This window comes from Salvelinus namaycush, chromosome 8, assembly GCF_016432855.1.
Source record: "Salvelinus namaycush isolate Seneca chromosome 8, SaNama_1.0, whole genome shotgun sequence".
Classification (NCBI taxonomy): Eukaryota; Metazoa; Chordata; class Actinopteri; order Salmoniformes; family Salmonidae; genus Salvelinus; species Salvelinus namaycush.
The window spans coordinates 40961356-40977923 of NC_052314.1; the positions used below are offsets into that span (position 1 = coordinate 40961356).

At 42.9% G+C, this 16568-nt stretch overlaps 1 protein-coding gene and 1 long non-coding RNA gene across 2 annotated transcripts; both read right to left on the reverse strand.

Annotated features, from left to right (window-relative positions):
* Positions 1 to 1362: 1362 nt before the first annotated feature.
* Positions 1363 to 3267, reverse strand: LOC120051912. Its single transcript, XM_038998798.1, has 3 exons — positions 2730 to 3267; positions 2303 to 2585; positions 1363 to 2113 (listed from the first exon to the last, which is right to left on the reverse strand). The coding sequence occupies exons 1-3, from the start codon at positions 2972 to 2974 to the stop codon at positions 1583 to 1585; spliced, it is 1059 nt and encodes a 352-aa protein (XP_038854726.1). The 5' UTR covers positions 2975 to 3267; the 3' UTR covers positions 1363 to 1582.
* A 3970-nt stretch (positions 3268 to 7237) lies between these two features.
* On the reverse strand, positions 7238 to 15731 carry LOC120051913. Its single transcript, XR_005477334.1, has 3 exons — positions 15337 to 15731; positions 11972 to 12024; positions 7238 to 7521 (listed from the first exon to the last, which is right to left on the reverse strand). It is a non-coding gene; the product is annotated as an uncharacterized LOC120051913 (long non-coding RNA).
* Positions 15732 to 16568: the final 837 nt, after the last annotated feature.

Below are 16568 nucleotides of genomic sequence, written 5' to 3' on the forward strand. Positions count from 1 at the left end.
TCACCAACGTTTCGGCATCACTGTGCCTTCTTTAGGGTTCTTCCTAGCAAAAACTGAGCCATGAGTTCGAAGGAATTGTCCTTATAGCTCCGAGACAGGATTGTGTCAAGACACAGATCTGGGGAAGGGTACCAAATAATGTGTGCAGCATTGAAGGTCCCTAAGAACACAGTGGCCTCCATTATTAATTGGAATACATTTCAAACCACCAAGACTGGTGAGAAGGACCTTGGTCAGGGAGGTGACCAAGAACCCAATAGTCACTCTACCAGAGCTCCAGACTTCCTCTGTGGAGATGGGAGAACCTTCCATAAGGGTAACCATCTCTGAAGCATTCCTCCAATCAGGCTTTTATGGTAGTGGCCAGACAGAAGCCTCTCCTCAGTTAAAGACACATGATAGCCCGCTTGGAGTTTGCCAAAATGCACCTAAAGGGCTCTCATACCATGAGAAACAAGATTCTCTGGTCTGATGAAACCAAGATTGAACTCTTTGGCCTGAATGCCAAGAGTCACGTCTGTAGGAATCCTGGCACCATCCCTACGGTGGTGGCAGCATCTTGCTGTGGGGATGTTTTACAGCGGCAGGGACTGGGAGACAAGTCAGGATCGAGGGAAAGATGAAGGGAGCAAAGTACAGAGAGATTATTGATGAAACCTGCTGCAGAGCACTCAGGACCTCAGACTGGGTCAAAGGTTCACCTTCCAACAGGACAACGACTTACAGCTCTGGCCTGGGAACTATTCCAGTTTTTCTCAATTGCTAAAACACAATTTCTGAAACATTGCTCCATTTCCTGAAAACATTAAACACAAAACCTCATCTTCAAGCACTATTTACATAACCTCTGGCTCCTCTCGCAAAATGAAACATTCGCCTCAAAACAGTTTTACCTGTGTTCAAAATCAAACACTGCTCTCAAATCATAAACAAAGTGATCAAAATGATATACACTCTCAAGCAGTCAGTAAACAATACACCAAAAAATTGAAAACACATTGTTCAAAACATACAATTCTCAGGGAGAAGTACATTTTTAATCTAAAAAAAATATTCATATTTTTCCGTCATTGTCTTTTGATGAACGAAAACATGTTCTATCATAGTAGCTCAAAATTGATCAGAAATTACTACTCTGCTTTGCTCTTTGCAATTTTGTTCTTCCTCCTCCTTGTACCCCTATTTTTACAGTACTGTACCCTGCATGTCACAAACTTGTCCTTTGTCTCTGTGATACTGTAATTATTGTTCTTTGTTGATATGAACCTGCAACCAGTCAAAATCTATTGAGCAGTCAGTACTGTTAATAAATGGAAAGCACAATGTTCAGGGCCATACAATTTGTCCATTGTACAGTATACAGCCTACAATGCACTGTACTACAGTATACAATACTAAAAGGGACAAAAATCAAAGGAGTAAACATGTGATCAATGTGCTTCTTCTTGTCTTTGGGCTGGGTCAGGCCAGAGCACTTCGTCGACATCACAAGCAATATTGTCCCTCCTGAGGCAACGGGGGAAGAAGCCTCTTGTGTGCCGTATCCAGCCCTGACATGATTCCTCACCTATATCACCACAGGCTAAATCCATGGTTGCAGCAGATTTACTCTGGTGTAGGGTTGTCTATCATACACTTTCCATCTCCAAGAGGAGAAAAACTCCTCAATCGGATTCAGGAAAGGCAAGTATGGAGGGAGGTACAAGTTCATAAACTGCCCATTGATGTTAAACCATTCCCTTACCTGAGCAGCTCGGTGGAAACTGACATTGTCCCACACTATCACATAGGTGGGAATGGGATTCTCATTTACCTCTTGAACCTGCTGCTCTTCAACCTGCTGCTCAAATAAAATATATCTTAGATTGGCAATAAATATTAGAAGGTGCTGGGTGTTATATGGCCCGAGTGTAACATGGTGATGTAGAACACCATGGTTGCTGATAGCAGCACAGATTGTGACATTGCCACCTCGTTGACCAGGGACTTCAGCAATGGCCCGCTGTTCAATCATGTTTCGGCCTCTCCTTCTTCTCTTTGTTAGATTGAAGCCTACTTCATCGACAAAGATGAACTCATGGGCTCTGTCCAAGGATTCCAAGTCAAATATTGTCTGTGTAGAAATACAATATACTGCATGTAGGATTTTGTAAGTCGTACAGAGACAGTGCTATACTGTAGAGTACAATTAGGCTTCTGATTCACATACATTACTCTTCTGAAGAGTAATGTCATTCACATTGTCTACAGTACTAACACATACTATCTGGATTACAGTAAATGTTTCTGAATGTACACTTACTTGCACATACTGAGCTCGCAGTTCTTTCACCCTTGGTGAGTTGCGCTCAAAAGGTACTCTGTATACTTGTTTCATTCGCATCCTGTTACGATGGAGGACACGGTCAATTGTGGAAATGCTCACACTGTCGATTCCCTGGAAGTGTGTGTTGTCTTGTATCACTCGTTCCTGGATTTCTCTGAGTCGTATTGCATTATCTTGAAGGACCATGCCAACTATAACGGCCTCTTGCTCACGAGTGAATATAGCTGTCCTTCCACCTGCATGTGGCAGCCTTGCAATTCTACAAAAAGTAGTTGTGCAGTTACAAAACATTCATGCAGTACAATACATACAGTGATTACCTTTACAAATGTCTATTGAAACAGCTGCATATAGTGTAGTACAGTAAAATTTGCAATTACAAAAATACAGTAGTATACTGTACCTGTTCTCTTCTCTGAATGTCCTTACTATGGTGGACACAGAAAATCGGCTCAAATTGGGTTGCACTCTAAGTCCTGCTTCCCTCATTGTCAGTCCATGGACAAGAACATGGTCTATAACTGTTGCTCGAATTTCATCAGATATTTCCACTCTTTGTCTTCCTCTTCCTCTTTCTTGCCCTCCTCCTCGTCGCCCACCTCGCATACGCACTCGTCCTCGTCCTCTCACATTGTTTCTTCTATCCATTCTCAGACTTTCTCCTTCCCACCTTCAACAACCTGTTTGCTCTCTGAACTGGCTAATATTGGTTGTGTCGCATCATTTGAAACAGGTTAAATCAATTTTGAGTGGTTGTGTTCAATCAATGACATGTGTTCTCTATTTGTATTTGATTGTTGCCACTTGTGTTTACCAGTATGGATAACATGTGCATTAGAGTGCAGAATGTGTTTTGAGAATGAGAATGTGTTTAGAGTTTTGCTGAAAAGTCTAAGTGAGATCTGCAAATTGTGTTTTACCATGTGAAATGGTTTAAGGTATTGACAACAGACGGCATAATTAGCTAAATGAGTCCAGGCAACTGAGAACTTTGTTCAGCCAATGGGTTTTAGTGTTTTAGCAATTGAGAAAAACTGTAAACTCTACTGTACTGTAGGCCTCTCTCTCTCTTATATATGAGACAGAGAGATAGAGACAGAGAGATAGAGACAGAGAGAAAGAGACAGAGAGAAAGAGACAGAGAGAAAGAGACAGAGAGAAAGAGACAGAGAGAAAGAGACAGAGAAAGAGACAGAGAGAGAGACAGAGAGAGAGACAGAGAGAGAGACAGAGAGACAGAGAGACAGAGAGACAGAGAGACAGAGAGACAGAGAGACAGAGAGACACAGAGAGACACAGAGAGACACAGAGAGACACAGAGAGAGACAGAGAGAGACAGAGAGAGACAGAGAGAGAGAGAGAGACAGAGAGAGAGAGAGAGAGAGAGAGAGAGAGAAAGGGAAGAAGAGCTAACCATACATATTAGAGAGAGGATGTAGCACGGTGAGCTGGAAAGGTGAGCTGAGCTGATGTTTAGGCTCTATGTATCGATCCTGTGCCACACAGCCAGAGTGCTGCTGCTGCTCCACAGAAACCTGATCCATCTGTCGTAAGCACACCAATCACCAAGGGCAATCGGGTCTGAGATCCATATCGATGTGTGAATGAAGACATAGTGTGCATTCTTCTCCTCAGACTGTTCATTGCGCAGTCGCAGTTGCTCCTCCCTCACATGTCTGACCTGGGAGGTTCCTGTTTTTCTACAGCCAAAAGACTACAATAGCCAGCAGGCTATTGACAACCAAATCAACCATGACAGCAGTTGTTTAACATAGCAGTCAACCAGTCTCAAAATGATTAAATGTTTTGTTTCACGTAATAAACTATATTGTCCATTTCTACTTCAAATAGAGCACACTTTGTTAATATCATGTACGAAATCATATTATTTACAGTATGTCATTGAAATAAGTTGACTCGCTCACCTAAGTATACCTAGATGCACATTTGAAATTACCCATTGGTTGTTGCGCCGTCTCGCCTGCGCAAGGGAACACAACTCTAGCCTACTAGACTAATCAGTGGAGGGAAGACTATAGGAGTGAGCATGCTTCAGTTCGGCCGGTTGAACTCGGCTAGGCGAACCAAATGAGTGTGCTCGCATACTCCCTTAAAAGACCTTTGCTTGAAAAACAAGAAAAAAGCAGAAATATTACTGTTTGTCCATGGAGTCGTCCATGGAGTCGTCGCTCATTGAATGAAAACAAAGTATTTTATAAAACAAAAAAATTCTGTTGAACAATCACGAACAAAGGGGCGTAGACTTCAGCTAAACAGACTTTGGCTTACCTCGAGAGAAAAAAATGGCATGTGCCCAAACAGCCCAAAAAAACCTTACCGAAGTCCAAAACATCCCAAAATGTTGTCATAATATATGCACGAACTCTTCCGAACTGTTTCGTCTGGGAAGCATGTGGACGACTTGAGACAGGTCTGCTCAATCAGGACACAGACAGACTGACATGAATACACTACTAACATTGAGAATATCTTCTCCCCCAGTGTTATTCAAGAGCAGAATAAAAACATTTGTCAAAATCATATAAATCAGCTGAGAAAAAAAGGATTCTTCGGCCGTCGCCATTGAATAACAATTTTTGGTTCCAGGTAGAACCCTTTTGGGTTCCATGTAGAAGGGCTCTACATTGAACCCAAAAGGGTTCTACCTGGAACCAAAAATGGTTATTCAAAGGGTTCTCCTACACCTTTTTTTGTGTACTGTAAATATGAAGGTCACTCATGATTAACATTGTCTACTAAACAATAACCTTTCAAGCAGTGTTTAACTCTCTCTAAATTCTACAGCATTATAATGAGCAGCTAGAGAAACGGGCTCACGAAGCGATGGCTTCCCATCCGACAACTTGGGGGCTGATATGAGCCGTGCGCTAGCTAGCTAGTGTCACAGAGAACACTGACCTATTTTCACAAGGCAGACAAAAACTACAGCAAGAGACAGAGAGAGAGACACACATAGAGAGAGTGAGAGAGAGAGAGAACAAGCTATGGAGATTAAGAATGAAAAATAGGCACCGAATTCTGCCGCCTTGAACTCTGTGGGCTGTGGGTCTGGGTGGGATTGTTTGGGTGTATGGCAGACAGACTGTATACGACTGTCACTCCACTCTACAGTAATTCTACTTTAAAATACCTTTCATATAATGTGGTTTTGGAGTACGGCACATTCAGACTAAGGGCAACATAACAGATTAGCAATTGTAATTTGTCGTGAGGTTTTAATGGTTTAAATTATACCCAACTCTTATATCAATTTAAGTGTTTCTGTGGTCGGTTTGAATTCACATTTATAGGCAGGCATATGCCTTCAATTTCTCGAATGGACTAATAAATGCTATTTGAGAAAGGGTATTTTGACTTTGACTTTTTTCCCTTGAAACCTCAGGATTGTAGTCTAGAGATGTTTGACAGTTACAAATGCTAGTCTGGCAGGTTCATGTTTCTTTGAGCTAGCGGGGGAAAGATTGACTCTTTAAACTGACACAAATTTGGAAAGAGGACAAACTTACGCACGGACACACATGAGCACACGCACACACACACAGGCCGTTCTGTAACCTGGAATATATTTACTCAGATCTCTCCGCTAAGACAACAGCACTAGTCTCTGTTGCTCTACTGTGAGCTTGGTGAAAAAAAACACATTCAGTTCAACAGGGATACTGTGTTATATTAAATCACCATCACTGTTATAGCACTTCCAGTGACACAGAAAGTTCTATACAAAATATATTTAGAGAAAGAGGTGTATTTAACAGATTGAACCTGCTGTTACTATGACTGACATAGTGAAGCCGTTTTTATGAATCAGTGGTTTCCGTTGGCAATATTTTGCATATGAAATTATATGCAAACAAAACCCCAACGGTGGAGGCAACCGTCTTGACAACCCAAACCCTGGCATACAAAATCCATTGTTACCACCCAGAGCATACGGTACAAGATTAGCATACTAGGTTATCTCAGGAAATGACATTTGTCCCCACTTTTATCTTTTCCAGTTCAAATGCAGTACCAGTGTGTGTCCAGCCTGAGACCGAGTTAGCATAGTTCTCCTCCCAGTAACTGGGTCTGTATCTATATAGTAGTCTCTCTAGATGTCCGCATTGCTCCCACAATTTTCAAATGCCCTAGCTTAAGAGTCTGTTGCCAATGGTCTGGTTTTCGAGCATCTGCATAGCGTGATTAATCCTATCCCCTCTATGAAGCAGCCAGCTGCAGGCTGCAGACAGACTTCAAAGGCAGCCGGAATCGCCTCCAAAGCCAACACACTGGATCAGTCAGCCCCCACATCACTTCCCAGGATTCAATGCGTTGTACTAGATTGGTTTGGGGACTCTGCTACACGGTCGACTTCGTTGGGAAAAGCAAGCCTTGGATTACACCGGGTGACTAGACTACACCACTGGCTTCCTGGGTTCCAAAATGATTAACCCCCAAACAAACCACTACCCTGTAACCTCCAGACAAAATCACCCTTACACTATTATCCCTCCCTATTGACGTTACTTCAACCATCCAGCCCCCACTACCACCCTTTCCCCCTAACCCCCATATCAAATCACAGATTCCCCATTCCTACCTCCCCTGAAGTCCTTCACCAAGACTATGGTAATTGAAGCAAGCACTTCTAGAGTTATATCAGAACCGTAATAGTCTGGCGCTCAGCCCAGAACCCATTACAATGTCTGACCACTAGAGGAGAGAAACCAACCTTCTCCCTCCACAACCATGAACACCACTTACTGTATAGTAGTATACCAGAGCTACACTGCATTACAAACACAATATCATTTATTTAGATTTCTCTACTTGTGTGCTTGAGTGTATGGGCTATTTACAGTCCAGGTCTACGTGGCCATTATGCAGGAAGGATAAGGTGAGGAGAGCAATGATAGGGATTGGGGGAAGCTACAGGAGACCGGAATCTTTTTACCCATAGTCTTCTCGACTCATAGTCAGAGGTTCAGTTACCACATAATCATCACCAACACACCTAAAAACACATTATCAAACAATTTTGACAGGCCCGAACACCTCGTTTCACTGACTACCACACTGTACCAGACCATAAGAACAGGAGAGAGGAAGACAAGCCCTTACCTGTTCAAACTGTCTGAGGCTGTGGCTCTGGAGAGGAGGAGGAGGGCCGTTCTCTGTCTCATTACACAAGAAATCTAGAAAAAAGAAAATGAAACGCATGAAAGCTGCAATAATTGTCAGGTAAAAAAAAAAACATATTTCGTTTTAAGAAAAACACCTCTGGATTCTCACCAGGCCATCGCTCAGTCAGACCTCTTAACAGGGTTGTCAGGGTCAAGTGAATTGATTTGCACTTTGCAGAAGTGTGATTGACTTGCAAAACAACAGCATGTGTGTTGCAGCTATCCTGAAAAGTCACAATCTGCAATTACTTGAATCCCGGCCTTAGTAACGGTGTGGAACTTACGTTGTCTCATTAAATTCCTATTAGTGTTTGATACAGTGCATTCGGAAAGTATTCAGACCCCTTGACTTTTTCCACATTTTGTTACGTTACAGCCTTATTCTGAAATTGATTAAATACAATTTTTTCTCATCAATCTACACACGATACCCCATAATGACAAAGCAAAGACTAGTTTTTAGAAACTTTTGCTGATAAAACAAAAAAGAATGGAAATATCACATTTACATAAGTATTCAGATGCTTTAGTCAGTACTTTGTTGAAGCACATTTGGCAGCGATTAGAACCTTGAGTCTTCTTGGGTATGACGCTTGGCACACCTGTATTTGGGGAGTTTCTCCCATTCTTCTCTGCAGATCCTCTCAAGCTCTGTCAGGTTGGATGGGGAGCGTCGCTGCACAGATATTTTCAGGTCTCTCCAGAGATGTTCGATTGGGTTCAAGTCCGGGCTCTGGCTGGGTCACTCAAGGACATTCAGAGACATGTCCCGAAGCCACTCCTGCGTTGTCTTGGCTGTGTGCTTAGGGTCATTGTCTTGTTGGAAGGTGAACCTTTTCCCCAGTCTGAGGTCCTGAGCGCTCTGGAGCAGGTGTTCATCAAGGATCTCTCTATACTTTCCTCCATTCATCTTTCCCTTGATCCTGACTAGTCTCCCAGTACCTGCCGCTGAAAAACATCCCCACAGCATGATGCTGCCATCACCCTGCATCACCGGCGGGATGGTGCCCGGTTTCCTCCAGACGTGATGCTTGGCATTCAGGCCAAAGAGTTCAATCTTGGTTTCATCAGACCAGAGAATCTTGTTTCTCATGGTCTGAGAGTCCTTTAGGTACCTTTTGGTAAACTCCAAGCGGGCTGTCATTAGGGCTGTGGCGGTCATGACTTTGTCAGCCGATGATTGTCAAGCAAATAACTACCGGTCTCACGGTAATTGACTGTTAATTAACATAAACACATTTAGCATCTCCTGGCTTCCACACATTAAGAACATGTACATTTTAAAAAGTTGAATAAATCCATGTAATATAGCCTACACCATCACAATAAATCCATTACTTATTTTAGACAGGTCTAAAGAAACATGAATAAAATGTAGTCTATTTCAGAAGAACAGAATAGCATGTTAGGCCCTGATCTGGCTATGCCATATGGCTGTGGGTTACACTAGTTAATTTAGCAGACAAGATTTGCTTAGAATTCCATGTCATTATTTTATAGTATGAAGAATACAATTGAACAAAGCTGAATAAAATAGAAAGGATATTTTCTCCAAACGATTTGAGGGAGTGCACACATGCGACTATTCGGTGTTGAGCGGTTAACAAAGAAACAGGTACTGTTTAGAGATAATTTAGAGTTATTTATGTAATTTTAGTTGTGATACAAATGTTGGGCTATATGTTTTGATTTTAATACATTCTATGGCTGCATGATGCGACTCTAATGATGATTTGAAAAAAGTTGCATGAAAGGCATGAGCTCTGTTTTTTTTTTTTTGCGCAGGCTGTACACACTACATCAGTCTCTCATTCACAATTTGACAAGCACTTGATAATGCCTCGAATTTCCTGGCTGCATCCCCTTTGTGTGGCTGTAACGCCCCCTAAAAAATTCCATACCTTTTGCAGCTAGTGGCCGTTGTGCCCATGGGCTGAATATAATAATTATAATTCCCTTCTCCCGGCTACGTGCTGAAGTACATCTCACTCACATGGCTCTCCGTCACGTGATCGGGTCTTTCTTGAAGGCTACAAGTGAAGACAGACACATCAAGGACGCAACTGCGAGCATCCTTATCCAATTCCGAGGCACATATTGAAGATATTGGACACATTTACTTTTTGTCAGCCAACAAGATGAGTAAGCATAACGAACAGCAAAAGCACTACCCTACGTCAATCTACTATTTCTTTCTCTCTGTGCAAGAAAAATATATTCCAAACATAGTCTGGGACAGTTGTGGGATGCGATAGATCCCAAATTAATACAACCACTAGCATAAAGAAACACTGTTTTAAGCAATGAGCCTGACGCAACAGATCAGAATGTTTAGCTTAAAATGTTGATAAACTATTAGGCTATTTTTTCAAATTATAAGCGCCGCAATGCGCACACGGCAGGAAAACACCATTCTCAAAAGTGAACGCAAATGCGATTATGCATGTAATGCTTTTATTAAAAAAGGTGCATTTTTAATGGTGAAAATTATCTTCCCCAAATTTGAAACTCACACGCTCCGTAAAGCGGATCATTATGCTTCATTTAAAGAAGTTGTGGCCACTTTAGCTGTGATAAAAACCTCATCAAAACATTTAGGCCTATGGGCTAGGCTACATCAGGCGTGCAATTATGATTTGAAAAAGTTGCATTAAAAAAAATGCACTGTTTCTTGCATTATGCTGGGCATCATTCACAAGTGATAATATATCATTCACAAGTGATAGGCTAATATTGTCACCCATCAGACTATTCTTTATTTAATCTGGTCTTTACATACACCAAATAATATATATGTGAAATTAGTTTTGATTTAGAATGGACCATTATCATGCGGCGGTAGTACGGTCACAGTAACAGCCCTAGCTGTCATCTGCCTTTTACTGAGGAACGGCCTTCGTCTGGCCCCTCTACCATAAAGGCCTGATTGGTGGAGTGCTGCAGAGATGGTTGTCCTTCTGGAAGGTTATTCCATCTCCACAGAGGAACTCTGGTGCTCTGTCAGAGTGACCATCGGGTTCTTAGTCACCTCCCTGACCAAGGCCCTTCTCCCCCGATTGCTAAGTTTGGCCAGGCGGCCAGCTCTAGCAAGAGTCTTGGTGATTCCAAACTTCTTCCACTGTGTTCTTGGGGACCTTCAATGCTGCTAGAAATGTTTTGGTACCCTTCCCCAGATCTATGCCTTGACACAATCCTGTCTCGGAGCTCTACGGACAATTCCTTGGACCTCATGGCTTGGTTTTTGCTCTGACATGCACCGTCAACTGTGGGACCTTATATAGACAAGTGTGTGCTTTTACAAACCATGTCCAATCAATTGAATTTAACACAGTTGAACTCCAATCAAGTTGTAGAAACATCTCATGGATGATCAATGGAAACAAGATGCACCTGGAGCTCAATTTCGAGTCTCATAGCAAAGTGTCTGAATACTTATGTAAATACGTTTTTTCTGTGTTTTATTTTTTTCGGTACAAAAATGTCTCAACCTGTTTTCGCTTTGTCATTATGGGGTATTGTGTGTTGATCGATGAGGAACATGTTTAATTTCATACATTTTAGAATAAGTCTGTAACGTACCAAAATATGGAAAAAGTCAAGGGGTCTGAATACTTTCTGAATGCACTGTATCACCCCTGGGCCCTGTTAAAAGTACTTAGCCAACATGGTACGGTCCGTTACAGCTGAATATGCTCCAAATGGCCTAATGCCAAACTTCTCTTTAAAACGACTAAATACCAGGAACATTCTCAGGAAAACCACACAGGGATACAATAATGTGTGTTTTGTTCCTTGACAATGGGTGTTTGGCGGATTTTGGAGGGGGGAATAGAATGAGTGGGGAGATGCGGGGTTACGTCCCGAGGGGCTTAATCACAGAACCATTGGCAGAGCTGAAACTTCTGACAGTTCTTTAAAATCGCAGTAGGAGCTCATTACAGATTATTAAAGAGCTGTGCGTTGTGTAGAGTGTAGGCTAGGCTACAGAAGATGTCCTGGACCCGGCCCTAAAGTTTAACTGCTGGTACACAGGCCAGGCCAGGCTACGAGAAATGACATAACACCCATATGATTGACGACTGCACTGTGCCAAACATGTACACACAGGAACTAGGAAGGGGGGGGGGGGGGGGGGGCACATCCAAACACATTCTAACACTTTTTTGTACTCAAGAGTAATTCACAGAGGCAATACTTGTTAAGTGTCTTTAATAACAGCTGTATGGTCTAAACATATCCTTGTATGGTCTGGGTGGGTTAATAAATAAAGAGTAATATAGTGAGAGGTGTGTTTGACCAAACAGGAAGGGAGAAAAACAGCAGGATAGAAAGAGGGTGAAAAGTCCCTTTAGTGAGAGAGAGAGTGAGAGAGTGAGAGAGAGTCACAGAACCTGAATGGAATATTGTGTGTGTGTGTGTGTGTGTGTGATAAATGACAGAGCCAGTGTGAATCTCCACTTACCAGTCATGTGTCCTATACTCTTGGTCCGGGCCTGCCGATCACCAGCATAGTGCCTGAAACAGAGTTTTTTTTTTGTCAAACACACATAACATCGAACATCGGGTTTTTATTACCTTGGATAGACTGGAATATACACTGCTCAAAAAAATAAAGGGAACACTAAATTAACACATCCTAGATCTGAATGAATGAAATATTCTTATTAAATAATTTTTTCTTTACATAGTTGAATGTGCTGACAACAAAATCACACAAAAATTATCAATGGAAATCAAATTTATCAACCCATGGAGGTCTGGATTTGGAGTCACACTCAAAATTAAAGTGGAAAACCACACTACAGGCTGATCCAACTTTGATGTAATGTCCTTAAAGCAAGTCAAAATGAGGCTCAGTAGTGTGTGTGGCCTCCACGTGCCTGTATGACCTCCCTACAACGCCTGGGCATGCTCCTGATGAGGTGGCGGATGGTCTCCTGAGGGATCTCCTCCCAGACCTGGACTAAAGCATCCGCCAACTCCTGGACAGTCTGTGGTGCAACGTGGCATTGGTGTATGGAGCGAGACACGTTGTCCCAGATGTGCTCAATTGGATTCAGGTCTGGGGAACGGGCGGGCCAGTCCATAGATTCAATGCCTTCCTCTTGCAGGAACTGCTGACACACTCCAGCCACATGAGGTCTAGCATTGTCTTGCATTAGAAAGAACCCAGGGCCAACTGCACCAGCATATGGTCTCACAAGGGGTCTGAGGATCTCATCTCGGTACCTAATGGCAGTCAGGCTACCTCTGGCGAGCACATGGAGGGCTGTGCGGCCCCCCAAAGAAATGCCACCCCACACCATGACTGACCCACCGCCAAACCGGTCATGCTGGAGGATGTTGCAGGCAGCAGAACGTTCTCCACGGCGTCTCCAGACTCTGTCACGTCTGTCACATGTGCTCAGTGTGAACCTGCTTTCATCTGTGAAGAGCACAGGGCGCCAGTGGCGAATTTGCCAATCTTGGTGTTCTCTGGCAAATGCCAAACGTCCTGCACGGTGTTGGGCTGTAAGCACAACCCCCACCTGTGGACGTCGGGCCCTCATACCACCCTCATGGAGTCTGTTTCTGACCGTTTGAGCAGACACATGCACATTTGTGGCCTGCTGGAGGTCATTTTGCAGGGCTCTGGCAGTGCTCCACCTGCTCCTCCTTGCACAAAGGCGGAGGTAGCGGTCCTGCTGCTGGGTTGTTGCCCTCCTACGGCCTCCTCCACGTCTCCTGATGTACTGGCCTGTCTCCTGGTAGCGCTTCCATGCTCTGGACACTACGCTGATAGACACAGCAAACCTTCTTGCCACAGCTCGCATTGATGTGCCATCCTGGATGAGCTGCACTACCTGAGCCACTTGTGTGGGTTGTAGACTCCGTCTCATGCTACCACTAGAGTGAAAGCACCGCCAGCATTCAAAAGTGACCAAAACATCAGCCAGGAAGCATAGGAACTGAGAAGTGGTCTGTGGTCACCACCTGCAGAACCACTCCTTTATTGGAGGTGTCTTGCTAATTGCCTATAATTTCCACCTTTTGTCTATTCCATTTGCACAACAGCATGTGAAATTTATTGTCAATCAGTGTTGCTTCCTAAGTGGACAGTTTGATTTCACAGAAGTGTGATTGACTTGGAGTTACATTGTGTTGTTTAAGTGTTCCCTTTATTTTTTTGAGCAGTGTATTTTTCCTGGTAGGGTCACGTGATCAGGAAAAACTATTGTGCCTACTTCCTACTAATGAAATAACACTAGTGATTAAACTATGTGGAACACAGTGAGCGGTGGAGTAGAGACTGGGTTGAGCTGAATGTGTTCACACACATGTAGCAAGCACATACTGAACATTACACTTTCTGATTTTTAAACCACACACACACTTCTATTTTTATTTATTTATTTAACAAGGCAAGTCAGTTAAGACCAAATTCTTATTTACAATGACGGCCTACCCCGGCCAAACCCTCTCCTAACCTTGCGCCTGGGGGAACAGCTGGCCTGTATAGGCAGCATCTGAGTGTGTGTGTGTGTGTGTTAGTTCTAACCGTGGAAGAAGCCTAATAACTATTCAGACAGACAGACCACCAGGTCACTGTTACTACAACAACAGCAGGTCTTCCCACAAAGCTGAATTTAAAAAGCCCTTACTCATCAGCACCTGCCATGGGGACCAACAGGGAAGTCTGAGTAATCAACATGGTGAACAAAATCATGAGTATACGTCATTTCATTATGATTACATCAATATCATTTGGCATTTTCCAATGTGTATTGCTGCCACTAGTGTTTCGATTTGTCATTAAATGTAGTCCTTCCTATAGGAACAAACTTTCCCAGTAGATAAAACGAATCATCCAATCAGTGTTGTGACAGATGACTAACCAAAAAAACCTGATGACGTGGGTTGTCTGTTCTCCCATGAGAGTGATTACTTTGATTACATAATACAGTATATTGATAGCCTTAGATCCACACACAACACAAAGCCTTCAAAACAAACAGAAGCACACCAAACCGCTCAAAGACAAACTGTAAAAATACATTTTGATTTTCCTTTAAAAAACACATACCAGCGAGCTACACATGACTAAACCTACAACGAGTTATTCAGTCTTGTCCACATGTACACTCCCCTGCGTATTTATTTGAACAGTGAAGCTAAACATTTTTATTTGGCTCTGTACTCCAACATTTTGGATTTGAGATTAAATGTTTTCTATTAGGCGACAGTACAGAATGTCACCTTTTATTTGAGGGTATTTTCATACATATCTGTTTTACCGTTAAAAAATGTACGCACTTTATGCATGTAGTCCCCCCCCATTTGATTGTGAGTCTTCAAACTTGTTGGATACCTTTGCAGTTTCTTTTGGTTGTGTTTCGGATTATGTTGTGCCCAATAGAAATCAGTGGTAAATAATTGATTGTGTCATTTTCGAGTCACTTATTGTAAATAAGAATAGAATATGTTTCTGAAATTCTTCTACATTAATGTGGATGCTACCATGATTACGGATAATCATGAATGATGAGTGAATAATGATGAGTGAAAAAGTTACAGAGGCATAAAGATCATACCCCCTCAAAAAAATGTTTCCCTCCCCTGTTATTGGTAATGGTGAGAGGTTAGCATTTTTGGGGGGGTATGATCTTTATGCCTCTGTAACTTTCTCATTCATAATTATTCACGATTATCCGTAATCATGGTAGCATCCACATTAATGTCGAAGTGTTCCGAAAAATATTCTATGAGCCAAATTAAAAGTTTTAGCTTCACTCTCCAAATAAATATGTAGAGGAGTGTATATCATTGGCAGCAGATTGAACACCTTACCTGCCCCTGTACAGAAATCCATTCATATCCAGGCCAAACCAACCAACCAACGGTTCACAGTAAATCAAAATAAAACAGACTAAAAAAAAGCACTGGGAGGATTCCACAGGATTCAAGAGGCAGGGTATCCCATAAGATTCCTCCAGAGCAGTAGTATCTCCTCAATGGCTACTCCAGTTCAGTTGAGATCAGTGTTGTCCTCCTCAGACCTCAGTAAGAGCCAGTCCTGTTCCTGTCCATAACCCCAGACTAGAGACCACAGCCAGGCTGTTCGGCCACACAGCTCCCTGAGGACACGGGGCTCCAGACTGTCATTTGACGTGGCAGGCCAGCCAGAGAAAGACAGGATTCCAGTGAAAAACACAGGTCCCCTCCATACACACACACACTGGGAGGAGTAGTGGTAAACAGCACCAGAGCAAAAGGTACACAAACACTCAGATAGAGAGAGGGAGGAAGAGGTAAAGAGTGTGTGTGCTTCTGGTTCAGCATGAAAGACAGATCTGTTCCCGCACACTCCCCACCAAACAGGCAATTCAGTATGAGGCAGTGTGTGTGTGTGTGTGTGTGTGTGTGTGTGTGTGTGTGTAGGTTGGTTCTTCTATCAGTGTGGGGACCTAAAATCCCACAAAGTCCCCACAAGGATAGTAAAAACAAGGACAATTCTCCCTCGTGTGAAAATGTCCCATGTCCCCATGAGAACAAAGGCTATTTTAAGCTTAGGGGTTAGGGATAGGGTAAGGGGTAAAGGGGTTAGGTTTAGGTTAGGGTCAGGGTAAAAAGGATTTTCACGGAGCACCACTAAATCCATTATTAAAAAATGGAAAGAACATGGCACCACAACAAACCTGCCACCAAAACTCATGGACCAGGCAAGGAGGGCATTAATCAGAGGCAACAAAAAGACCAAAGATAACCCTGAAGGAGCTGCAAAGCTCCAAAGCGGAGATTGGAGTACCTGTCCATAGGACCACTTTAAGCCGTACACTCCACAGAGCTGGGTTTTACGGAAGAGTGGCCAGAAAAAAAGCCATCGCTTAAAGAAAAAAAATAAGCAAACACATTTGGTGTTTGCCAAAAGGCAAGTGGGAGACTCGCCAAACATATGGAAGGTACTCTGGTCAGATGATATTAAAATTGAGCTTTTTGGCCATCAAGGAAAACGCTATGTCTGGCGCAAACCCAACACCTCTCATCATCCTGAGAACACCATCCCCACAGTGAAGCTTGGT

Bases quoted from the DNA above. Each gene is read 5' to 3' on its own strand.
- LOC120051912 (XM_038998798.1), bottom strand. From the start codon at position 2,974: ATGGATAGAAGAAACAATGTGAGAGGACGAGGACGAGTGCGTATGCGA. The intron at 2,586-2,729 runs GTACAGTATACT...TACTTTTTGTAG, and splicing joins ACATTCAGAGAAGAGAACAG to AATTGCAAGGCTGCCACATG. The intron at 2,114-2,302 runs GTAAGTGTACAT...ATTTCTACACAG, and splicing joins TGCGAGCTCAGTATGTGCAA to ACAATATTTGACTTGGAATC.